Raw genomic sequence first — 24,612 nt, forward strand, 5'->3', positions numbered from 1 at the left:
TAGAAAGACATTTCAATGATCTTTAAAAAGACTTTTTGGAATAGAGGTTCTTGATTTCACATTCTGTATCAAACCTCTCCTAACGTAAGTGATCAGGTAGTACTCTTTCACAACTTTATCATGCTTCCTCCAGTATTTGAAGGGACCAGTCGAGCTAAACACATCTAACTTTCTTCTGATTTCCAGTGTGTGCATTTACATTATTTCCATTTGTTCTTACGTTTATCTTAGATTTTTTCGCTTCCACAGCAATTCCCCATAGTATATTTCTACACACACATAGAGCCTCTTTGCTTTTCCTTTGCCAAATAAATTGTTTATTTTTTGTGTGTGTGACAAAGATATTAAAATATTACGTCTCTTCACAAAAGTCCACTAATAACTTTCTTACAGTCCAACAATAACCTTTCCCTTAACAAAGTATAGTAGATAAACCTTTAACTAGTTTCTCACCTATTTTATAATTCTTCCACCGATCTCCAATATTCTGCATTCAACATACCCCACTCAGGAAGAAAGCACAGATAATTTTGATGCTCAAATGAATGAGGCAATTTTTCTATTGCAGAAAGATTAGTAAGCCTAGAGAGTGGTAAATCTGAGGTGAGCGCTGCTGGGCTAAGAAGTCATTCTTGAAAGCAACATATTGATGAGCATAGTACTAAAGCACTGTGCCATTTCTGCAGAAACAGCTCTGTAACAAAAGAGGTACTTTAAAAGCGAACTGTGAGTCCCTTCTGTTATCTTTCTGCACACTGCCGGTGGCCCAAGATTCCTTCTTCCCTTTCAGAAATTCGGCTTGTATTTTTAGGCGGGGACCCACTTGAGTCTGAGAAGGCTCATCGGCTTCTCTGTGCAACCACATCATATTCAGGGTAGTCCTATGCAAACAGGGTTGGGTGTCTCTGCACTGTGCCACGGGTTCCCAGTTTACAGCTCAGACTTTGTTTCGAAGAAGGGCACCTAAGCTCTTTGCAGATCAGACTTCGTCTTGAAAGCAATATAGTCTTATTCACTCGACTGCATATTTCAGCTACTGAACAGCAGCAGACACAAACTGGCTTTCCACATAGCTAACTGCAGTGTTTCTATGTCCACTACCAAGTTAATTCACAATCCAGCAAAGCTGCTAAATAACACTGTTGACTGTTCCGTTTGCTGTTTTCCAAGAATGCTGCACTCTCCTTCATCCATTTAAATACTAAGTAAATAAGTAAATAAATGCAAATCCAGTAGTTTTGGAGCAATGCTGAGATGATACTCAGTATTTATTCCATTATCACATTCCAATGTCCTGCATTTCCTTTGCTCTCTATTTAAACACGAACTAATATTTTCCATTTGTTTTCATTTTTACCCTTTTGACTTTTGCGCTTGACTTCAGTTGGTGATTAGTACTTTCCCATTTCATCCCCTGAGGGTGCACTACTTATTCCTCATATGCTTTCTGAGATATTTGTTCACTTGGGACAGGAAACCTTTCCTCTAGTTTTTCTTATTTGGAATAAAAAGTTCAACATATTTTTACCATATCTGAGTTACAGAAATTTCTATTCTCTTCCACAATAAAGTTCCTGCTCTTGCACTTAATTTAGATCGGTGACTTGGAACCACTGTGATCTGACCTTTACCACTATGTTCCCCTCAAACAGCTCATATGGTTCGTGTAACTTTTTGGTAACGATTTAACAGAATAACTGAGCCCTTCTGTTACCTCTCCAGAAGCTAAGCTCTCACAACAGGCCTGTAACCTCTATTTCCCTCATAGAGCCTTTAGCCTAACAATTTTTCTATTGGATTATATAAATGTTGCATGTTAGTAGGCATTTTTCTCCAATTTCCTTTACAAGTGTTTATAACCAGCCCTTCGCCGGGTGGTGCCAGGTGGCAGTGGGACACCTGCAGGCACAGGTGGCAGGGGCAGCTCTGACTGGAAATGGCTGCCGTGCCCGCTCTCCCCGCAGCGCTGCTCGCAGGCTCGGTTCTCTCACAGCTGTGACACCCCCGAGGACAGGGGCTGTGGGGAATGGCCGTTAACGGCCACGCAGGCATTACAACCCCGCAGACAAGAGCCAGCTCGGCTCCCTCCTCCTCCAAGCTCCACGGAGCAAGCGGGCGCCCCGCCACAGCCCTCCGACGGTGCGCGATGGCGCCCGGCGGGCACCGAGCTCCCCTCAGCGCTGCCCTCCCCGCCGGGCAGGCTGGGTAGCGTGCCGTGGTTACTGTTACTAGGTTGGCGGCGGGGAGCGATGGTGAAGGAAACCATCCGGGTGTACGCGCGGCTGAAGCCCTTGGGGAAGCGGCAGCAAGCGGGGGTACGAGGGGGAGCGGCACTGCTGGGGATGCCCGTGGCGGTGGCGGCAGAGCGAGCCCGGGACCCTCAGGCGGCCTCCGGCTGGGCAGGGGGCAGCTGAGGGGTCGGGAAGGGGGAGACAGAGCCACCGGCCTGTTCCCTGCAGCCTTGGCGAGTGAATAAAATCACCAAGTACAGAAACTCTGGAATGCTTTTGTGAGGGTGGGGGGCGGGCTCCATAGGGAAAGCTTTTGGTGTGTGACAGGGTTTCCGCGCTGAAACGTTGTTCTGAAGGAGGGGAATGTGTAGCACCCAGTATTTGGCTGTCGTTGCAAGGAATAATAAAAATAATGGAAGTGTTCCTCAGAAATAGTGCATTCGCTTTTGAAACAAGCTCCGTTACTTCTGTCATAGTCTTCCCAAACCTATTCCTCCATTTATTTTTATTTTTTTTTTTTGAGGGGTTTGCATTGGGTGCTATGCTTTGTTTGTGAATAACAGCTCTGGTATTAAAGTGGTTTATTAAACAAATTATGTAAACATGACTACATTTCTGTTTCTTAGTGTAATGTTTATGTGACAACAAACAGGTCAGTGTTTGTATGTACTTGTTGAATGGTAGCTGAAGGAGAATATATGCTCAAGTAGTAAGGACCCTTCAAGTAGGGAGAATTATTCTACTTTGCTATATTACTTTGAAATACTGATTAACTATAGTATACCTAAAGGCTGTGCTCTTTTATTACTAAAATTACTTTGTTAATTTGTATCCATGCTTACTAGATTTATTCAGTTGATGATGATGAGAAATCTGTGTCCAGCCTGGAGATTATTGTGCCACATGATTTAGCAGATGGGTTTGTCAATAATAAACGGGAGAACTACAAGTTCAAGTAAGTACAAGCCTTATCTCTGTGTAGAGATACAAATAGATGTATAGAATAAGATGAAAAACATATTCCCCAAATTAAGTTTTAATTAATTTTTAATATGAAGGTATCTTTATACTTATACTACTCCCTCAACAAGAGGAATACTACAGCATATTATGTTCTACAGCTGAATGATTGTGATAGTATTTGATGAAGTTGTGTTTTGTTGTGTTTTTACCCTATCCATTGTATGTCATTATACATTTGAGTCTGATTTCAAAGATTGTGTCTTCATTTATCAGTTCTTCCATTCTTACAGCTTGTTTTGAATTTGCCTTTGAAAAGTGAGTGCGGGATTGTTGTTTTCTTGTGACCTAATGAGTTGGCATAGGCTGGCTAAAGATGTCTTTATGTTAAACGCTCTGTTTAAAAACAATGTCTCAAACATAACCAAAACAGTGTTAAAACAAACAAACAACAACAAAAAAACTAATAAAGATTGTTGAAAGAAACAAAACTATCACACTAGAATGTAAATATTTTTTAGTAACTGAAAATACATACCAGTATTATCAAACAAATATATTTTTTATCTTTTTGACAGAAAGCTTAGAGGCAACATTTTAAAATGTTGCTGGTGAAGAAAGCTAGACCACTTCTAATAAGTAGGTTGAGAATGTCTTTTCCAAGTTAAACTTTCTTTATTTTTACAATATCAAATCAAGAAAATTTGTTGGTTTATACTGTTAAAGAAAGAGCCACAGATAAATATCTGTAGCTCAGCCTGATGTCACTTTACATAAGCTAAAGAAATCTGTTCTGCTTGGGAAGTGAGGAGCTGTCTTCTCCAACTAGATTTATATGCAAAACTATCTTAGATTGCAGATGCCCAAGCCAGCTGTAATGAATGCTGATTTTTTTTTTCTGTCTTTATAATTTATTAAAAACTGTAGAGATGGGTTTTGAGAAATACTATGGCATTGTCCTTAAGGCAATACAAAAATGATGCTATGGATTAAGGATTTATGGATTTTTCATCCATAAAACTCACGCTTGCATACAGTCTGTTTGTTCTGGTCAACTCAAACACTATTCTCCTTTGTTCTTACTTTCTCCTATGGAAATCAAACACCATTTTTTGAATGACTTTCTTAATTAAGGGTTAGCAGGATAGAATGTATGCCTCTGTATTTTGTGTTTGACTTGTAGACGCTGCATAATCCCTTGCAGTCCATGCTGCCTTTCTACATACCCGATATCCCTGGGACCTTTCTATATACCCTGAGAAGTTCTAGATGAATATGCTATTCCAGATAGGACAGACAACAAAGCAGGGCATGATCAATCCAGGAAGTTCCTGGAGTATGTTGACTCCTAAATTTCCTAAAACTTGGTTAAAGAGCCAGTGAGGGTGAGAAGATCTGCTGCACCTTGTAATTCAAATATAGAACTGATCATGGATGTTAAAACCTTGGCTGCAGTGGAAATGGGATAGTGAAACTTAAGATCCTGAGAAGAGGGAGCAAGGCAGAAAGCAAGGTCATAACTCTGGACTTTGCGAGAGCAAATTTTGACCTGTTCAGGGACCTGCTTGAAACAATCCAACGAGACACAGCCCTAGAGAGAAGAGAGCTCCAGGAGAGGTAGCTGTTTTTCAAGGATCACCTTCTTCAGGCTCAAGAACTGTCCATCCCAATGAGCAGGAAATGAAGCAGAGAGGCAGCAGGGAGCCTGCATGGATGCATGCTGAAATGAACTGAGCTGCTGGGCTCAGAGGATTGTCATCAGGGGTACAAAGTCCAGGTGGATGCCAGTCGTTAGTGGTACTAACTACTAGTTAGTAGTTAATATGGGGGTGCAATGCTATCTAACATCTTCATTAATGACCTGGATGATGGGACCAAGTATACCTTCAGCAAATTTGCATGCAGCACAGAACTGAGGTGGGTGGCTGATGCACAACCTGGTTGTGCTGCTGTTCAGAGGAACATTGAGCGACCAGAGAAATGAGCCAGTAGGAATCTCCATCGGCAATTCAGAACTTCATACCAGCAGCACTTTTACACGAGGGGCTGAAAGGAGACAAACGTTTCGACATGCCAGTTTTGTGCTCTTTTTGAGGCAAAGCCAGAAGCAGGCAGCCCGTGCAGCCCAGAAAGCCAACAGCAGCACCCCGAGCTGCACCCACACAAGGCACTTGGGGCAGCTGCAGGCTCATGAAGTTCAGCAAAGGGAAGTGCTGAGTCCTGCTCCTGGAGAGGAAGAACCATGTGCACCGGTACAAGTTGTAGTTGACTGGATGGAAGTCAGGTTTGCAGAAAAGTACCTAGATCGCTATGTCCAGTTTTGGGCCCTAGGAAAGGGACACACAGATGAGTAAGGGACCAGAGCATCTGATGTATAACAAGAGGCTGAAATTGCTAGAAGAAAAGCTGAAGGGGATCTTATCAATCTCATCAGGGAAAGTAAGGAAGGTGGAGCTGTATGCTTCTCAGTGGTGCTTGGTAAACAGGGTGAGGATTAATGGGCACAAACTGAAATACAGGAAATTCTATTCAAACATAAGACATTTTTTTTTTTTTGTTTACTGTGAGGGTAATCAAATACTGCTATGACTTGCCTGGATATGTTGTGGAGTCTCCATACACAGAGATAATTAAACCTGACAGGACAGAATCCTGCTCTAGTTGACCCTCCTTTGAGCATGGGAATTGTAGATGATGATCCCTTCTGACCTCAAATATTCTATGATTCCGTAAGACAACTACAGATATTTTGTATAGGAATTGGAGGTATAAAAAAAAAAGAGTTAAATATTTCCTTGTGATGATTACAGTAAGTATGCAACAGAAAGAAGGAACTAGTTATGAGAAAATGGGGGCCTGGCTATGCTGGTGGGACGCTGTATTTAGTTGTAGTGTAATCTATTTATCCAGGTTTCAGTGTGGTGCCAGTTACAAACACTGATTCTCTTGATAGATCTAAAATACGGATTATTTTTTTCTAAGCCACATCATTTCATCAGAGGATTTTATTGTGTAGATCTTGTCAATGCAGCACTGTGTACAGCCTATTTATATACAATAGCACAACAGCATGCTGTGGGTAAGACTACAGGGAAAACATTGTCCTAAGTTATGTAAGCCTAATGATGTAAACATTGACTATTACAAACACAAACAAAAATGTATGAATCAAGCAGTGTTTTAAGATTCTGAGCAATTACTATTTGCTTAATATTTTCAGATTTCAGAAAATTTTTGATCAAGAGGCAAAACAAGATGTGGTTTTTGACAGCATTGCCAAACCAGTGGCAGAATGGTATGTTGTTCTTGCGAGTAATCAGGGTAACACAGGGTCAAAAATAGCTTTCACTGTATTACTTGGAGGAGAGCTGGCAAGTGTTTGACCCACTGTTGTAAAAGCGTATTGACGTTTTAATTTTTCTAAATACTGACATATCTGAATCGGGGAGGTTCTATGTGTGGTAATATTCTATCATAAAATCCTGCTGTTGCTCTTGTTGCATAGACATAGAAATCCATGTCTCATTAGTTTTTTGTCTATAATACAAGCTCACGGTATTGTGTTAGAAAAGTATTTTCAATATAGTTCCATGAGTCACAGAATGGTTAGTGTTGTGTAAAGGGATGCCTGGAGGACATTTGGTCCAACTCCCAAAAGGGATAAGCCTAACAAAAATCTTCTCTCCCTGTTTCATTGACTAGATACCCCTGAGAACCAGCGTCTGTGGCTATATTCTCAATTTTTGCTCGTTATTACTGTCTTAATGTATAAGGCGGTGATTTTTGCAGTATATGTATTTTTTTCTCCTACATATAGTAATCAAATGATTCTTATTTCAGAGTTTGGAAAGGCAAGTGTTTAAGACTGGTGTAGAAGGCTTCTTTACTCATTGTGTGGATTGAATGTCACTCTCAAGCAGGTGGATTTTCTAATATTCCGTTCTCTGTGTTCAGCTTAGGCCCACATTGCTGAAGTCAGTACTAGTTTTCTGCTGCAGGAAAACAGACATCCTCAATTTGATACTTTAGTCTTTCTCATATTGTTCCTTGGGTGTAAAAACATGCTTAACTCTTTATAATTCTGTTTTCCTGATTTTTCAAAATGCTCGTTTTTCCATCGGTTTTCTTCTTAAAAGTCCCGCACAAAACAGGAAGGAAATTGACAGTGAAAATGAACAGCCAATGAAATTGAATCTTTACTAGAATAAGATAAATGCACTTTATTTTTTTTCTATTCTTTGATGGAAAATGGATTTCTTTGCATACCTGACTATACCATGTATAGCTTTTGGTTAACTCATTTACTTAAAATATTTATGGTTTTAACGATGACTGCAGGTAAAAACTCACATATCTTATATAATTGTGCTTGGAAAGAGAAGGGTTAAAACTCCTTGTTGTACACTACAGATTGAATTATCCTCATTAAAACTCATAGAATCAAAGCTAACTAGCAACAGACAGACTTTTTTTTTTTCCCTCTGGAGTGGAAAGAAAATATTCACTAGAATATGGAAGAGTTTTTTCCAGTTCTAATTTACCTATTTAGAGCTCCAACAAACATGAATTTGTAGTGTTTTCCTTTATTTCAGTGTTGACAGATACGAGATTTCTATACATCTATTTGATCCATTATATAGACTTTAATTTTGTTTTTTTTGTAGATTATAAATACTTAAATGCTATTGAAATTAATCATGTTTAGGCGTACAATTATGTCCAAATGGCTGTCTTTATCTTTAATGCTAAAGTTGATTACACATCCTTAACTGAATCAAGAACATGTTGAGATCTCTGAAGGTTAAGGTGTTAAGGCTTATATTCAAAATAATGTGTTTGTTGTTACTGATTGATAATGCTGAAGGAAAATGTTGCTTGTGTTTTTAGGTTATACCTGAAGTATATTCCTGTTTCTCATCCTTTTCCTTCTTTTTTTTACCGTTATGTAGGCAAAAATATGTATTTGGACATGTAATCGTAGTCATGAAGTTCCTTGACTAACGGAGTCCATAATTTTTGCTGAAATGTATTTTACTCTATAGTTAATGACTCAATTTTCCTTTCCATTGTGGGACAATAAGAATCATACTGTTACTTCGATAGACCACAGACTTTCGTAACAAAATTGTCATTCTTACTTATTTCTTTCTAAGTCGACGTTCTCTTCCAGGGAAAAACTGTTGAAAATGCATTCATTTTGGATGTTGGAGTTACTTTAAGTGAATACTTTTTGTCTGCGTATTGCCAGGGAAAAGTAGCAGGAAAGTATCAATGAAATAGTTCAGTGATATTTTGAGGCTCTTCGCCATGAATGCTTGCAGTGATGAGAAAACACATTTACACACTTGAATGCTCAGAAAAGAAATCTTGGGCATGGTTTAAACTAGAAACAGCAATGTAGTGTTCAGGACTCTAAAATCTTTCTAGTTTGTTCTTGGATGGATGAAAATTGGATGCAACTTTTTTTTTTCTTTCCCCTCCCGTTTAAATTTGCTTTCTTTGATGTTGGGCCACTGCTTTTCTCTTTAAATCCAGTTACATTGTCATCCCGCCTGTGGTTTCACAGAGGCACCAGACATTAGTTCATTTAATTTACTTCTTTAGTCAAAAGTGGCAGTCTCTGTAAACCATTATAAGCATGTGATTTGCTTTATTTTTTTATTATTATTATTCTATTTTGCTAACGCTTGAGTCATCTCTTATTTGGTTTCTTTTTTTCCCTTCCTGTTCTTCCCTTTTCATTTTAAATTTATATTCTTGTTTTTTTTATTTTTTTTTGAGCAGAGCCAACTTTAAGAGGCAGCACTAGCTCTTTGACTTTCTCAAAAGATGAGGAAATAAATAACATCCTTTTATAGTTTGCTAACAGTTAAGCATTGCTCTAGTTCAACAACAGAACCAAGTTTCTCATAGTGCTTCAAATATCAGTGTGATGAATACAATCAAATTATGTGGAAAATCATAGTGCTTTTCAATTAGTTTTGTTTTCAGTTCTGATATGGCTGATAATTTATGTTGGCTTACTAAAGAATAATATTGAAATATTTCTTTTCAGACATAATCATGGAAATTAGAGACAGTCAAACTATTTCTAGCCTAATAGTAGTCACCTATGTTTTTTAAAAAAAAAATCTTATAGCTTCCATGATAATGTTCTTGTTGCTGCACATTTAAGTTTCTTCTGGTGTTCTATATTTATCTTAAGAACTGCTGATTGTATATGCAACCTACTGCCCTTTACTGTTTTTTCCTTCTGCCGCTTATTCATACAGAAAATGCAGTAAAAATATAATGTTTTTAAGCAAAATAATGTTGGCTATATTTTGTAATGCATTTCTTAGCAGTTTTTAGAAAATACTTTTACCAGTAATTTAAAATGTTTGGAAAACATTTGAATTGCTAGATTGTCTTGAAATGCAAAGCCACAGAGTATAAACTAAACATCCTACCAGGACATTACTAGCTATACTAAGTATGCTTATAGAAATTCTCCTTTGCTTTTCTGTTACTATAATTTTCCTTTCTTCGTGTGTAAGTTTGTGAATAAAATAATATAACAAAAGTATTTGGACTTGCTGTCATTTTTTTCTGTCCTCTCTCTAACACCTCAGGGATTTATGTTTAGCTAGGTAATCAAGGAAAATAATCTCTCTGCAAGTTTCTCCAAATTAATGGAGCTTCAATCAGTAAAAAGGATGCTAATTTTCTCTCAAACTCTACATTCCTTTTGACTGTCTAATTCACACTAATTTAGACTAATGCTGAATTTGCTTTACTTTCACAGACTTCAATAGGGTTTTATATTAATAATCGCTCTGAAATTTGAACTGTTAGATGAGAAATTCCTTGAAACATGAAATCTGACTGAATTTACAAGATTCTGCAATATATAACTTTTTTCCAAACAAAATGTTTCTGTATAAATTGTGACCTCTTGTATTGAATGTAGTAGAGTACAAGAAATTCAGAGATTCTTAGATAATGTAGGTTCTTATTTCTGAATTTTTATGGTTCTTCATTACTTTTAAAACTAATTATGTGGGACAGATACAAGCCACATATTTGCATCTTTTTATAGTAATGGGAACATTTTCTTTCTGTTTCTAATAAAAGCCCTTTTCATATATGGTACCTTAATATGAATTTCACCTAGCAAAGAGATGTGGAATTAGTGGGGATATTCCTCTGATATTATGTAGACTGCAGACTATTTCATGCTTCCAAATCAGATGCAATTTGTAGTTGTCTTGTAATGTGGACCTTATATTGGGTGTGGACACGTGAAACATGTCAGATATTTAAAACAGTTTCAATACCATTAGTCGTAAGAATACAAGCTATCTTCAGGAATAAGGCAAAATATAATTGCAGGAAATATGTCATAGGAGAACAGAAAGTAAAAGGCATGATTATTTACTTATTACGTAATAGTCAGAAATCACCATCAAATTGGATATTCATTGTTTTGCATCAGAAAACTTAGTAAGTCATATTTTCCTCCGAATAAATTGAACCTAAAAAAAAAAATTATATATGTAGAACTCATTCTCTTGAGGGGTCAAATTATGCACTTTTTTTTTTTTAATGAGACTTGAAGTAGATAATAGCTTCCCTACCTGTATCTCCTGGTGCTTCACTGGGGACATAGTGCATCTTCTAAGGAACATAATTCAGACTAAGCTTTCTTATTTGGACTCATCTTACCTAAGCAAGATTTTGGAATGGCTATATACATTAATTCATCTATGTCCCTGTCCCACCAAGCTGTATTCTGATGCACAGTCTTCTCTCATATGAAATTTCTTCTACTGGAAATGCTAATGCTTCCTTATGAGAAGGGCAAAGTATTTTATTTCCATTCTTTGTTGCATCAGTTTGAGTTATTTCAAGTCTCTGACTAGTCTTAATTATAAGCAAGGAATGAGAGAAAGAAAAATCGTCTCAGAAAAGAGCAAGTTGTGTGGACTGTCTATATTTCAAGGTTGTATTTGAAAGTACTGGCAAATAAAAGTAGCATCATCAGTAATATACATTCACTTCACTTTTTTCTTGTATAGTGCTTTTCCACATTACTGCCTACTAGATTTTTATATACGTATGGAGAAAAGGTGTCTTGCATTAACAAGCACCTTCAGAATGGATGAAATTTCAAAAAGAGATTATGGAGGTAGTCCTTCAAAACTGGCTGACCCTAACCAGGAGATGTAATGTGCTATGTGATCCATCTGTAGTCCTCTATCCTGAACAATAAAAACATGGAGAAGCTAGTTATGTAGCTTAAGTGGGACAGTTGAAAGAAATATCAAATTTCAGAATGAAATGATCATAGATTATGAGACAACATTTGCTGAAGTGTTTGTTTTTATGAAGAAAAAGCAATTTACATATCACTTACAAATTGTGCTAAGTTATCAGGACAGTCCACTTTTAACTCAGTAATATCAGATATCCAGGTAGCGTGTTAGAAATCTGCCTGTTGTGATATGAAGAAATTTCTTTCTGAAAAGAATACTCGAGGCCAAGACTCCTCAAAAATAGCAGCAGTAATTGGCTACCACATTAATCTGATGTAGACTAACAAAATTTAGCTATGCTCCCTATGGAAATAATAATAAAAAAAAAGTTTCATTAGTGTTAGGGAATAGGAAGTGCCCAGTGTATTCTATCTAGACCACTTTATTTTAAAATATTTTATAAAAACCTTAAGCACCAAAAAATCCTCAACTAAAGATGAGAAATGTCTCCTAAAACAAATGTCAGATCTTCGGGGGCTCACGTTAATTTTAAGTGTTCTCATACAAATGAAAGAGTTGTTGAAATTGAGTATTTTTCACAAGTCTTTTGGATATGTGTAAAGTATAGGATGTTGTTTCTCCACTATTTTTACCCACATTCCTTCTCTCTTCTGTCCTCCCCTTTGCTTTTTGATCAGATGCAGCATGTTGCTTCTGCTCTGTATATAGTGTTGGCTGGTACGACAGGTTGTTGAGTGTCGTAGTTGGAAAAAATAATTGCTTCCAATACAGTGAGCTCATGAAGACAGTTTTAGTATTGAGATGTCAATAAAATGTCAGCTCATTTAAGTCATGATGCAAAATGATTGAATAATTAAAATCCTGGAAGACCCATGTGATACAAGTCACTTTACCTGCTTTTTAGTCCTGGCCCAATGTCTCCCTAACCAGGTTAAAATCACTTGCTATTATCAACGTGATACAACAGCTAGTAACAGCATCAAAGCTGGCATTTTCATAAAGACTTCTTAAATCTTCATGCTAATATGATTAAAATGAAGAACGCCTAGGAAAACAACTGTGCTTTATTAGTAGTTGTTTGCTTTCATTTGTTTGCTTCTGGTTTGTTTGTTTTGTTGTGGTTTTTGTTTTTGTTTTCCTGAAATGTTGATGAGATGTATTAGACCTTATTATTTGTGGATTTTGTGGAAGGTGGTCATTGTTTACTAATTAAATAATAGGCTTCTATGACCAAGTAGTTACTTTGACCCCATTGTGTTTGTGACGCAGTGGCTTGGCTAACCTGCACTCAGGCATGCAGCACAGCTGTATTATTGCCAATGTGGGTAGCTTAGGTACGAAAATATCCAATATAATCTATATACAGTGAAAGGACACTTACTTGTTGGTTGTAAGCTAGAAATAAAAATAGCTTAAAATATCCCCTAAATTGAGAAATTGGAGCAGGAATGGTTGTAGTTCTTGAAAGTGATTACAAGTATGAGGCAGCAAAAAGTAAAAACAAAACAAAACAAAAAAAAACTTCATTGTTTCATCTCTAACAGCTATTAGTCGTGTTTATTTTGGCTTAAATTGCAGTTTAGACTTGTTCAAGAACGCTGCTTATTGTAGGCTACAATTTGATAGGTTTGATCCAGAGTATATTTGTGTCATTTATCTTCTGCAGTGCTTAGGGTGAAATTTTAAATATATTTATGAATTTCAGTTAAAATAGGACACAGCTTGCTATCTTAGGAAATCTCTTTTGCAATTTCTGAGGAAACGCTTGCACCAGGGTCTCAGAAACACAATTACATGCACATTTGGAAATTGGTGCTATTTTTGAAATATGAGGAATTACCAAAGCAGATTTGTTCCATAAATCTGGCAAAAGCATAAAGGAAAAAAAGGCATTCTGAGATACTTTGTTTATTTTAATTACAAAGAACTTTAATCTGACCTCCAAATGATAGAAGATACCTAAATGCTGAATCTTTGTAAAGACAAATCCTCCCTGAAAACCGCTTTTCCAGATCCTGCAAATTAAATTTGTTCTTCTTTTTATCATAAATATCATGCTGTGAGTTGGTTTTGCCAGGGTTATACTGATATGCTTATATAATTATTTATTTTATGTGTAAAATTATTGTGAATTAAAGTTTTCTGGGACAGGAAGAAGGAAAGAGCAGTATTGGTAAAATATTTAAGGCAGCAAGAACTGAGGGCTTAGAAAATATAAAGATCAAAGTGTTTTCCACTTTTTTTCAGTATTCTAATGTTTTCATAGCTGTTGAATGATCACCCACCTTTATATTACCAGTCACTTAAAATGAAGTTTCAGAACTCAGGTTAAAATAATAGTAGGAATCTGAAATAAACTAGTGAAAGCAAAGTAATTCATTTTTAAAACTGTGACTTGTTTCTGATTCCTAGGCATTTCTCTTATCTATATATAAACACTCACAGAATTTAGTCTTTATTTAATAAGGCCTCTTCTCATTAAAGCATTTAAATTTTTTTTATTTATTCAAATTATTGACTTAGTAAAAAACCTGTCACTTTGAACTTTTTCATTTTAAAGCAAAACAATAATAAAACTGACAGATGTCTTAAACACATCTGCATAAGTGATCTTTCTAATCCTTTTGAAGACTGGGAGGTATGTCTTGCCATAGAAATTGTCAGAGCAGGCAAAGCTCTTTGCTTAGGCTTCGTATTTAGTGTTGCTGTGATGGCTTTTGGTGTTCCGGATAGGCTTCATCCACCAATTGCCAAGAAGAGATTTCAGCGTTTGTCTCTAATATCTGCTAATGTCAAAAGCTTGAGAATAAGGTCACTATTTCCTCAGCTTTTTTTGTAGTGAATTGAGATTTGGGGTGACAAAAAAGGAATCAAAATGCTCTGACTTCCCTGAGAAAGGCTGTCATATTGGTGGTTATAAACGGATGCTTTGAGACTGATCTGAACTAAAGCAGAGTTTTGGCATGTTTTTAGGGATTGGTAAGGACTGTTTACATTTTCCTTCCACTGATGATGCTTTTGTGTGAATTATGCCTACTGCTAACATACTCTCTTAAATTCATATACTTAGGTTGGAAGGGATCTCTGTAGGTCATCTGGTTCAGTCTCCTGAGTGGAGCAAGACTAGCTTCGGAGTTAGATCAGGTTGCTCAGACCCAGTAGAGCTTTGAAAATATCCAGAGACGGGTATTCTACAACGCATTCGGGCACCACTTCCAGAGCTTAACTGCTCTCACTGTGGAGAACATTTTTGTTATACCCACTTGAAATTTCCTCTTGTACAGCTTGTGACCACTGCCTCTTGTTCTACCACTGTAAGCCTCTTCTCTGTGATGATCCATTATGTAATGGAAGAAGACAATTAGGTACGTGTATGGTCTTCTAATCTCCAGACTGACAAAAACAGCTTCCTCAAGCTTCCCCTCGAGTTATGTGCTCCAACCTGAACAAACTTTGTTCTGTCAAGCTCTCTCCAGTTTCTTTATAGCATTCTTCTTGGATGCTATACATCCTTCTTCATTTGACAGTTCATTTTATTATTTTTTTAAAAAATCTTGTAGTTTCATGCTAACTGTTGTGTTTGATTCAACAAAACGTACTCGGTGTAACAGCAGAGGAAGCAGACTTCTTTGTTATACTTAGGCGCAAACCAGCCTGCAGTCATATTAACAATGAACACAGAAACAAATGAAAAGTTCTGTGTTCATAAACTTTAAATAGAACAAATGATCATCATGGTAAATTAAAACAAAATGTACTCAGAAAAACCAACCACAACAAAACAACCTCAGTCTGCTTTCAACCTCTGTCTGCTGTCACAGGGTTTTATGCTGCTCTTTATATTGTCTCAGATACTCAAGGACAAAGTACTAAATGCTATTTTGAACTGCTGTAACTACCCATAAATTTTCAAGCTCCTGCTTGAGGAGTTTTTCACTTAAGGAATGTTAATCAGTTGTAAACATAATGGATCTATCAGTTTAAGTACAATTGCTTGTATGAGTTAGACTTCTGTATCACGCCTTTCATTTAGGAATTATGCATCTTCCAGGCGTGAGGTATGTCTGCTGAGTGACTGAAAACATCAGTACATATCTTTGTAACAGAAATTTATTTAAACAGGGATCTAAATTGAAATTTCTAACAAAAAGCTAATTTCTCAATGTGCATAGTTTTTAAATTGCCACTAATTATGACTAAGTTAGAGAGTTCAAGTTAACTAATAACTGAGTAAGAAAACTTGAGGGAAAAAAACAATGTGGCCTTGCTCTCTTTTAACTATGTTCATAGATCGGTTTGTACTACAAAGAGGAGTGATAATTGGTACAGAGTTGTACCATCAGCTTTTGCTTAGCAAGGGAAGAGGCAGGGTCCCTTAAAATAATCAAAAAAACAATAATTCACTGTCTTGTTTTCACACAGTTATATAATCTAGTCTAATAAAATACACTACATCTCTTTAAAATAGATGTTTTTTCTTATATCGTTAGACCATCATAGTTTGAGGTACAGTGTTATAGCACTGGTTTAACCTTCAGTCTTATTGGTTGTCTTATATGTAATGGCCATTTCATATCAACTATTTTTTTCTCTACACTGTGGGTTTTTAATGACTGTCTTGCAATTGATAAGGGGACTTCTTTAAAATAGCACAGGTTCAATATTTTATCAATGATTGATTTTTTTTTTCCCATCAGTTTCTTGAAGTCCAAATGGCAGAAGACAAAACATGTTATAACTCCATTTCCATAAAGCCGAAATTTCTGTTTACTTGAGAAGGTGTCGTTACGTAAGCTTTTGTATAGCAGATTTAAGGCAATTAAACAGTATTAAGGTTGTGCTGAAATAGAATAATTAAGGGACATTTACTTCAGCTTCCCACTTGCTTTTTTACGTTTCTTCTCCAAAGCAAGACAAGTATTAAAACTAAAGACTATTCCAAATTAATGGAAAAAAAATCTCAAAACTTTTTTAGAATGCGTATTGGGAGTTCTTAAAGTACCAGAAGTGCTTTTGATACATGACAGATATGTTTAAATACTGTAGTGGGTTTAGGTATTTACACCAGCAAAAACAAATCTGCATCAAATTGTCCCGCACTGTGGATCTCACCTAGAACTCAGTGAGATTATTGGAAAGGTGGTCATTGGCTGGAAGGAGCTTTGGTTCCATGGTCTTGCTATATAATACTTCAGAGGAATCTTTTTCAGTGTACTCTCTAAACCTCTACTGGTTATTTCAGTATTCTGTTTTTTTAAATATTGAAAAGTATTACCATTTCTGTCTCAAAGATTGTTAGTGTGGAAGAATTTCACAGTAGTGTGTCACAGGTTGCAGGTAGAACTTGAAAATGTTTTGCTTGACCCATGACAACATGCTAAATTGTATTACCATCCTAACATATGGTTAAGCATATATAGCAGTGTGATCAAGTTAATCTCCTTAGTCAGTTTTCTGCTTAAACTACCTTTTATTTGAAAAAAGTGTGATTTCAGTTGTGTGGTATAGGGAGGACATATTTGTGTTTAAAAAATGCTGCTGATCAACTTTGTAAGGTCAAGCATAAGCTTTTGTAATCATAAAAACCAACAGCAGTTTTTCAGTGCTTAACTAGAAGAGATGCATTCAGTTCTTAGAGTAAAATGTAAGAAAAGATCTAACTTTTTTCCATGTTAAAATCATCTTGAAGTGAACATATAATTACATTGAAAATAATATTTCAGAATAAAAGAAGACTTAAGACTATAGTAAAACAGTATTCCTTCAAAAATTATGGGTTGCTTGCCCACTCTTCATGTCATTATTTCATTAAAATTGGTATTAGCTGTTGATACTGTCAACAATTTTCTTGTTGGTTCATTAATATTTCCTTTTTTTCCTAGTGTTTTATCTTCTTGTAGTGAAGGCTAAATTTACCCAAGTGTTACAAATGCATGTCTGCATGTTCTAGCATGTAAGAAAAATGAATTGTCTGAATTTGCTGACACAGTGAAACAAAGGTACAATTTGGACAAGTTTTGGTCATTGTATTTTAAAATCTATTCTCCTCTATAGTGGGCCTTACAGTTCAGAGCTTGATATTTATTATGAAAAAAAAGATGACCCTCTAGGAACTCTGTCAATCACAACAGGAGCAACTTTACTGCAATACACCATAGACAGATTTCTCCAACAATATTTTAGCTAATGTGTCTGGAAGTAGTCCATGAACTTCTGAACAGGGAGCTGTACAACATTACATAAGTTCATGAAAGATCTTTTCAGCAAAGCTTCTCCTTGGATTATCCGTCTTTGATGTGTTTTGTCTGAAGTAGTTAAGAGACAATTTATTCAATAAAGTGTATCCTTAACTATGCTAAAACTCAGCTTCCTGGAGGGGGGGGGGGGGGGGGCGGAAGGCAAGGTTATGCACATTGTGATACAGGGGGGTTCTGGATATTGTGGACAGAGTGGATATGAATGAAACTATCCTTCTAGTATATGATCTTTTATGTATGCATATTTTGAAGCCTTCAGAATATTGCCATCAATAACCATATCAACCCATTTACTTTGAAATGCTAAGTTTAAAAATTTTGTGATTTGTGTTCAGAGAATCCTATGTGTGATGCATGCTTTGCCTGGGTGAGTAGACTTTGCAGAAATGTCAGAAAAGAGCAGCTGATTCTGTACAGCCTTTCCTAGTAGAGAATCAGGTCCAATACTGTGAAGGGACAGCTTTAATTTGCAGATGAGAATCTTTAAGGATCCTTTTGGATTAGGGATTCAATTCTTTGTGGATGCTGTGTAGAAAATACACTTTTTCCTATTATCTCATAATGGTGAGATGGTGTTGCCAACTGTTTTAGGTACCTGTCATCATTACGTTTCATGATGAAAGAGAAAATGTATTTTCAGCTCACTGTGCTAACTCTCAGCATCTGAGAGGCCTTTCACTTCATAAACAATTCCGCAGTGTAGTTTTTTTTAAGTATAAAGTGTCTAAAGGGGTATGAAGCCTCCTATGTTTTTATTTTCCTGAAGGAATTGTGCATCTTAGGTTGAAATTAATAAATGTCGATCTTAAAAATGCCGATCTTAAAAATTCTGAGTATTTAGTAAATAGATTTTGTTTTTTGATTTATCAATTGATTAGGTATTGGGTCACCTACATATATTGATACTATTTAATTGTAAAACTCCTTGGGACAACAAACTATAATTAGATTGATAAGGCAGTTCAGTATTTAACTTGAAAGTCTTCAAAGTGAAAAAGAGCAAAGTATATCCTTAACGAGTATTTGTGATGATAATAGTTACTCCATAAGCCTCATTGTTCAAATATCCTGTATTCCAATTGATTACAAGAAAAGTACCATAAAAGAAGCATGAGTTAATAACAGCAGGCATGGGTTTTATATGATTTAATTCACAGGTACACATTCAGAGTTTTTACTAGTATTCAGAATACTATATACACGTTTGTGGTTACATCTTCAGTTTTTAAATTTGTTGATTCATAAACATATGTATGTGTAGACATAACCTTTAGTTCTGCTTAGTTCATAAGCTTCATTCTCTGTGACTGTTCCTCAATGGTTTTAATACGTTCTGAATGAAAGAAATGAGTGCTGTAAATCTGGACAGAATGCATTTTATATATTTATTTATATATATATATATATATATGTACATACTACTTTACAATCCAAGATGAAAGTTTCTCTATATATGTATATACACAGTATATACTACGTATACTATATCAGTATATACTATGTGTACTAATATATACTATACTAGTCTCTATATACCATATAAAGTGTGTGTGTGTGTATATATATATATACACTTGTGTGTATGTGTATATATATACACTATATACTATATAGAGAGCCTTTCACCTTGGATTTTAAAGTGGAACTCAGCTCTGTATTCATAGCCAGCACCTTCATAAACCATATATGTAATATTAATATTTCTTATAATTGGACTACAGCAATACATTATTTACATTGCAAGGTCAAATATGTGAACATATCAATGTTTCCTGGAAAACAGTTCAGAACTGCACTGATAGACTGCAATATATATATGAATCAATTAAACTCACGGGCTTTTGTAAGTGTTTTGATAACATATGTAAATTGACACTTTATCCTATGTTTACATGTGTGGTGATCCTAATAGTGTTTTGTGAAGAACTGGGACCCTCGAGTTAATGATTTGCAGCCACATCTTTACCACTTTTTATTTTGGCACTCATTGCAAAATACAGCTTTCTGCAGGAGCCATGTCATGGTAGTTGAAAAAATATACCTTTAACAACTTTAAAGAAGAGGAGAAGGAGTAAAAAGAAAAATGCAAGATCTAGAAGAGCCAAAGAACAAAGATGTAAAAACAGAAGAACAACTGTACTGAGTTAGACCAAAGTTTCATTAACCCTAGTGTGTTATCTCTCACACTGACTGTCAGTGTTTCAGAAAAAGACAAACAACAAAGGGTAAACATGTAGAGCTACTTTTATGAAATATTCTGTTAGCCTCTACTCAGTTGTAGTGTAGAGACTTTCTGAAACTGAGGTGACTTCTATGTGTATTAGCCACCAGAGGATTTCTTTTTCAGGAATTAGTCTAGTCTCTGCTGACGCCTGTGTGAACTTTTAGCATCCACAACATCCCATTGCAAAGAGTTTTGTAGCTTAACTGCATTTTGCATGAAGAATCATTTCCTCTTGCTTGTTTTGAACCTGCCATCTGTGAGGTTCTTTTGATACCCCCTACCTTCTGACAACTCATTACTGTCTTCAGTGTTCAGATTCTGTGGTGGTGGGCACTATAAATTCTTAAGATAAATGAATGAGGTGTTTTCTAGTAATGCTTGTTTTGATTTTTAACATCTGGAATCTAAAATCTATGTATACTCTGTCTTTGGGCAGTTTGGTCTTTGGGAGCAGATGGCTGTAGTTCCTTTCAGTGTGTTTCTACTTTTTTCTCTGTCATCCTACTATAATGGATTAAAATAAGCAATTTGGCAACTACTCAGGCCTTTAAATAAACTTTAATATGTTGGGGAGCCATTGCGTGTCTTGTGGCGCCAGACCAGCAGCTATCTATATGTGGTTCTCTTTCTCTTATGCAAGGGTTGTTTACCCCTTTTCATTTATAAACAAAATGCGAAGGAGTAATTTTAGCCTTTTGCTTTCTTCATGCAAAATTAGTAGGTCCTTAAGCATAGTAAATCAAATTCAAAGTAGATTTTGCCTCTGATAAGCTTTATCATGAAAACAATTCCTTATGGATTACTTCATGCCTTTTCAAATATATTTTGACTTTTTTATTATATTTTCATTCATATATTTTCACATATTTTCTACATATATTTTGTCAAGATATACTGAAATTAATGTAGAAAAAAATCTGAGACGTAAATTTAGGAAAAGTTTTGTAAATGATGACTACTGAAAGGAAGGAAAAAAGTCTGAGGTACTCTAATCTGACTTTATATTCTTTAGGCTGGTGTGACTTCTGGTTTAGTTAGCCGTCTGAATATTACAGTCAGTAACAGATTTCATCACTATTAAATTTTTAATTCTAATAATTTTTGAGAATTTGGTCTTTTTTTCCTCACAGAGAAGTGAAAATTCAAAATAATTGTACTTTATCATTTATACCTTGTTGTTTATAATGTGTGTGTGTGTGTATATATATATGTATATATGGTGTGTGAACAGGGTGAAGTGTAAGATGTTAGAGAACTTTAAATATTTTTCAAGGTCAGGACACTTTACAATAATTAACAAGAAATAGGCTCAGAAATGTGGAAAAAGACTTTTAGTAATTCTATCTTTCAAGACAGCTGTACAAGGGAAGCACATGATAGTCAACTATAAGTATCAATAGCAATTTTAAACATATACATGAAATTTTAGTTTTAATATCAAGGGAAAATGAAATGTGTTTATATTTTACGTCAGCCCATCAAAGGGGCCTTACTTGAGAAAAATGTACTTCTCTTTTCACAAATGGTACAAGAAACTTTGTAAGAAATGCTGTATAATTCCTTCAAATTACACTGATTTATCAGTAGTGGAATCTAGATCACAATAATTTGGGAGAGTGCTTTCTGTTTGTTGCAATAAAAGAAAGGGCTTTTAACACAAAATCGGGACCAAATATGTTCTGTCATAACATGAAAGTTCTGTTTGGTCAGTCATGGCTGATGAGCTCCATGTCAGCTACAGCCAAGTCTGACATTTCCTTCCGAGCATGCAGCTGTACCACTATTCTTAAGCTTATCTACTGTTTGGTGGAAGTCAGGTTGAAGGGAATGGTGAGAGTATGATGATTTACAGAGAAAAATATTTTAACTAGACTTTTGCTAGGCCTTTCTTCAAGTAAGAAATGTGGAAAAAGATTATCACATCCGAATGTCATTTCAGGCTATATAAATTCCATTGAATCTAGAATAAATAGTATGAAGTGTGATCCTGTATTACTGAAGACAGCTTCTATGTATTTAAGAATTACTGTAAATTGTATTTTGTTTCTGTACAAAGTTGATCGTGGAAAATAAATTATGCCATAGATACTAATTCTCTCTTCTTTCTTACCATCCTGTAGTGCTTTGGCAGGATATAATGGTACTATCTTTGCCTATGGTCAGACAGGCAGTGGCAAAACTTTTACGATCACAGGAGGAGCTGAACGTTACAGCGATCGAGGCATCATTCCTAGGACTCTGTCTTACATTTTTGATCAATTGCAGAAGGTATGGGACAATGTTTTCTGTTTATTTCTAATGCCTGGTGTATACTTAATATTCTTTATATACTTTAGTTTATGTACTTTATATACTTTAGTTTATACTTTAATACGTAGCTATATTGCAGATGGCTGCTTTTATAACAGTGTTAGAGGAAGTCCTAAAATTATTGCTTCAGAAATGCTGAATAAAGCATCTAACTTGGCATGAAATGTTATGCAATAATAAATTGCTAGTAGTGTTGGTTATGTGCTTCGTTGCAGTAGACTAAAAATCATAGGCATGAGTGAAGTTTTTTTTTCTAGTTTTTAAAACCATGCTATTTTACTTGGAGCAATATACGTTCAGATCACATAATCTGCTTTACTTGTCTTATCTTCACTGCTCTGCTCTGTTTTATGTATTGTATGCATTGCATTACACGCATATCATATAAAAATTGCTCTGACTTCTATGCAACTCTAAACCAACAATATTGTATAAAAGATGGACTTTTTTTCATTCTTTGTTACCTAATATATTTGTGCTTGAGTGATGCTCAAAATAAAATAGTTAAATGAATAGTAAACATTTATAAATATTCAGTATATTTGGATGTTTGTGTTTTACTTATTAGATAAAATATATAATAGAATGATAATATTAGATACATCTAGTTATGAAAAAAATAGAAGCCAGTGATGCAGGATTCAAAAGAGAATAGAATTGTTCAGTTATCTGTGTCAATTTTCCTTGTCAGCTGTTTTCCCTTCAACTTCAGTTCTGCACTTGTATGGAATGTTTTTCTGTATGTGATATTAATAATCTGATTCATTCAATATAGTTGGCTAGAAAGTGGCTATATGTTAGGCCCACGTCTTAACATAATTACACATGTGTAATATATGTACATTATTATATATATAAAATAATACATTACATCTTTACTTGTTATTATATATAAATAGTAAAAATGTCATGAACATTTATTATTATTGTTGTAATTATTCCTAATGCATTCTTTTCAAAACTGAAAAAAAAAATCCTTTAGTCTGTTTTTAAAACAGTATCACTACATAAATACTAGTTAACAGTGACTAGAAAAACACTTTCAAAGGTAATAAATTGTATTCTGAAAACGAGTTTTGCATGTGCTTTACACTTGACACTTCTAGTGGAGAAATAGTCACTCCACCTGTATAAATATGGATTCGGTTTCACAAAAAAGGGTTCAGCAGTAGTAACTACTAGATATAATTGTGTGTTTCTGTCTGTTCCTTTTTTTCCTCATCTTACAGTATTTCTGAGTGTTAGAGTTCTGTCCCAGTTATTTCTTAATGTCTTTCTGTTCGTTTTTATAAACACTCTACAGAAGATTTTCCTGCCAGTTGCTCAGTGCCACTGTTGTTTGATTGGTGAATTTAACATAACTGTTAGGGTGAAACATATGCCTCTAGTGTAAAGCTAAACCTAGGAGCTATACATTTACTTTTTAGGTGAATCCAGTGATGTAAAAATGAATAGTGTGAATGGTACATTTCAACAACTGTAGTTGTGTCCAGCAGAAGTGGGGAGGGAAACAATAACGAGTCTCAAAATAGTTTTGTGATTACAGAAATTAAAATTCCTTTGCTAAAATTATAAGTGTAATAGTTGCACTTAAAATTAACTAAACTGATCATTGTACCCCACTGAATCTGAAATCTTGTACTCTTTTTCTTTGAATCAAAAAAAACAATTGTTACCTCCTGTGCAAAAAATTCATCGTGCCATGGAGACAGAAAACTTGAGAGAGGGAGACACATGACCATAATTTAGCTTATGTTTCTTGTGCATTTACTATGCTCAGAAATGACAAATGAAACTTAATTTGGCAGCTTATTTATTTATGTACAGAAAACATGACAACAGTTGAGTTTTAGAGAAGGTAATAGTGACATTTAAAATACTACAAGTATACTGTAATGTTTCAACATCTAAAAGCAATAATAAAAACAAATAAATACAAATGAAAAAAAGCTACCTGAAATATTCCTTATTATCTAAGTTCCTTTTTGTAATAAGTAAATGATACTTCCCAACTAATAAACTTCCAGAACTCAAATAAGATGTTAGCAATAACATTTCTAAATGAATGATGAAGTTAAAATTAAGTTAGACATTCTGAATCTAATGTCTTCCAACTGGCCTGCAGCCTGCAGGTTGGAGGGAAAGTGTAAGTAACATATCATAATTTTGTCATATATAAGGGAACTGTGCAAAGCAGTAATAACTAACTGATGGTGTTCCAGGCAAAACAGTGTTTTCCTAAAAGAATGTACATGTTTTACTTCTAACCAAAATATTGGAGAATAATTTTTTTGACGTTTTTATGCAATGAAATGAGTGAATAATGAAAAGGATGTGTCATCAATAAGCACACTGACGATAGTTTGTTTACAAGA

At 35.3% G+C, this 24,612-nt stretch overlaps 1 protein-coding gene across 2 annotated transcripts in view; it reads left to right on the top strand.

The window, feature by feature from the left end:
• Nucleotides 1-613: 613 nt before the first annotated feature.
• KIF6 (kinesin family member 6) overlaps nt 614-24,612 on the top strand; it is a 174,151-nt gene continuing 150,152 nt past the window's right edge. The window contains exons 1-4 of one of the 2 annotated variants that reach the window (XM_080585370.1): nt 614-2,315; nt 3,077-3,186; nt 6,412-6,486; nt 22,048-22,195. In XM_080585370.1, coding sequence (XP_080441496.1) covers nt 2,250-2,315; nt 3,077-3,186; nt 6,412-6,486; nt 22,048-22,195 — 399 coding nt within the window. In that variant the 5' untranslated portion in view covers nt 614-2,249. The remainder of the gene's footprint in view (nt 2,316-3,076; nt 3,187-6,411; nt 6,487-22,047; nt 22,196-24,612) is intronic. The other variant, XM_080585369.1, reaches the window with a different exon arrangement.

This window comes from Anser brachyrhynchus (genome assembly GCF_964034855.1).
Source record: "Anser brachyrhynchus genome assembly, chromosome: 3".
NCBI lineage: Eukaryota > Metazoa > Chordata > Aves > Anseriformes > Anatidae > Anser > Anser brachyrhynchus.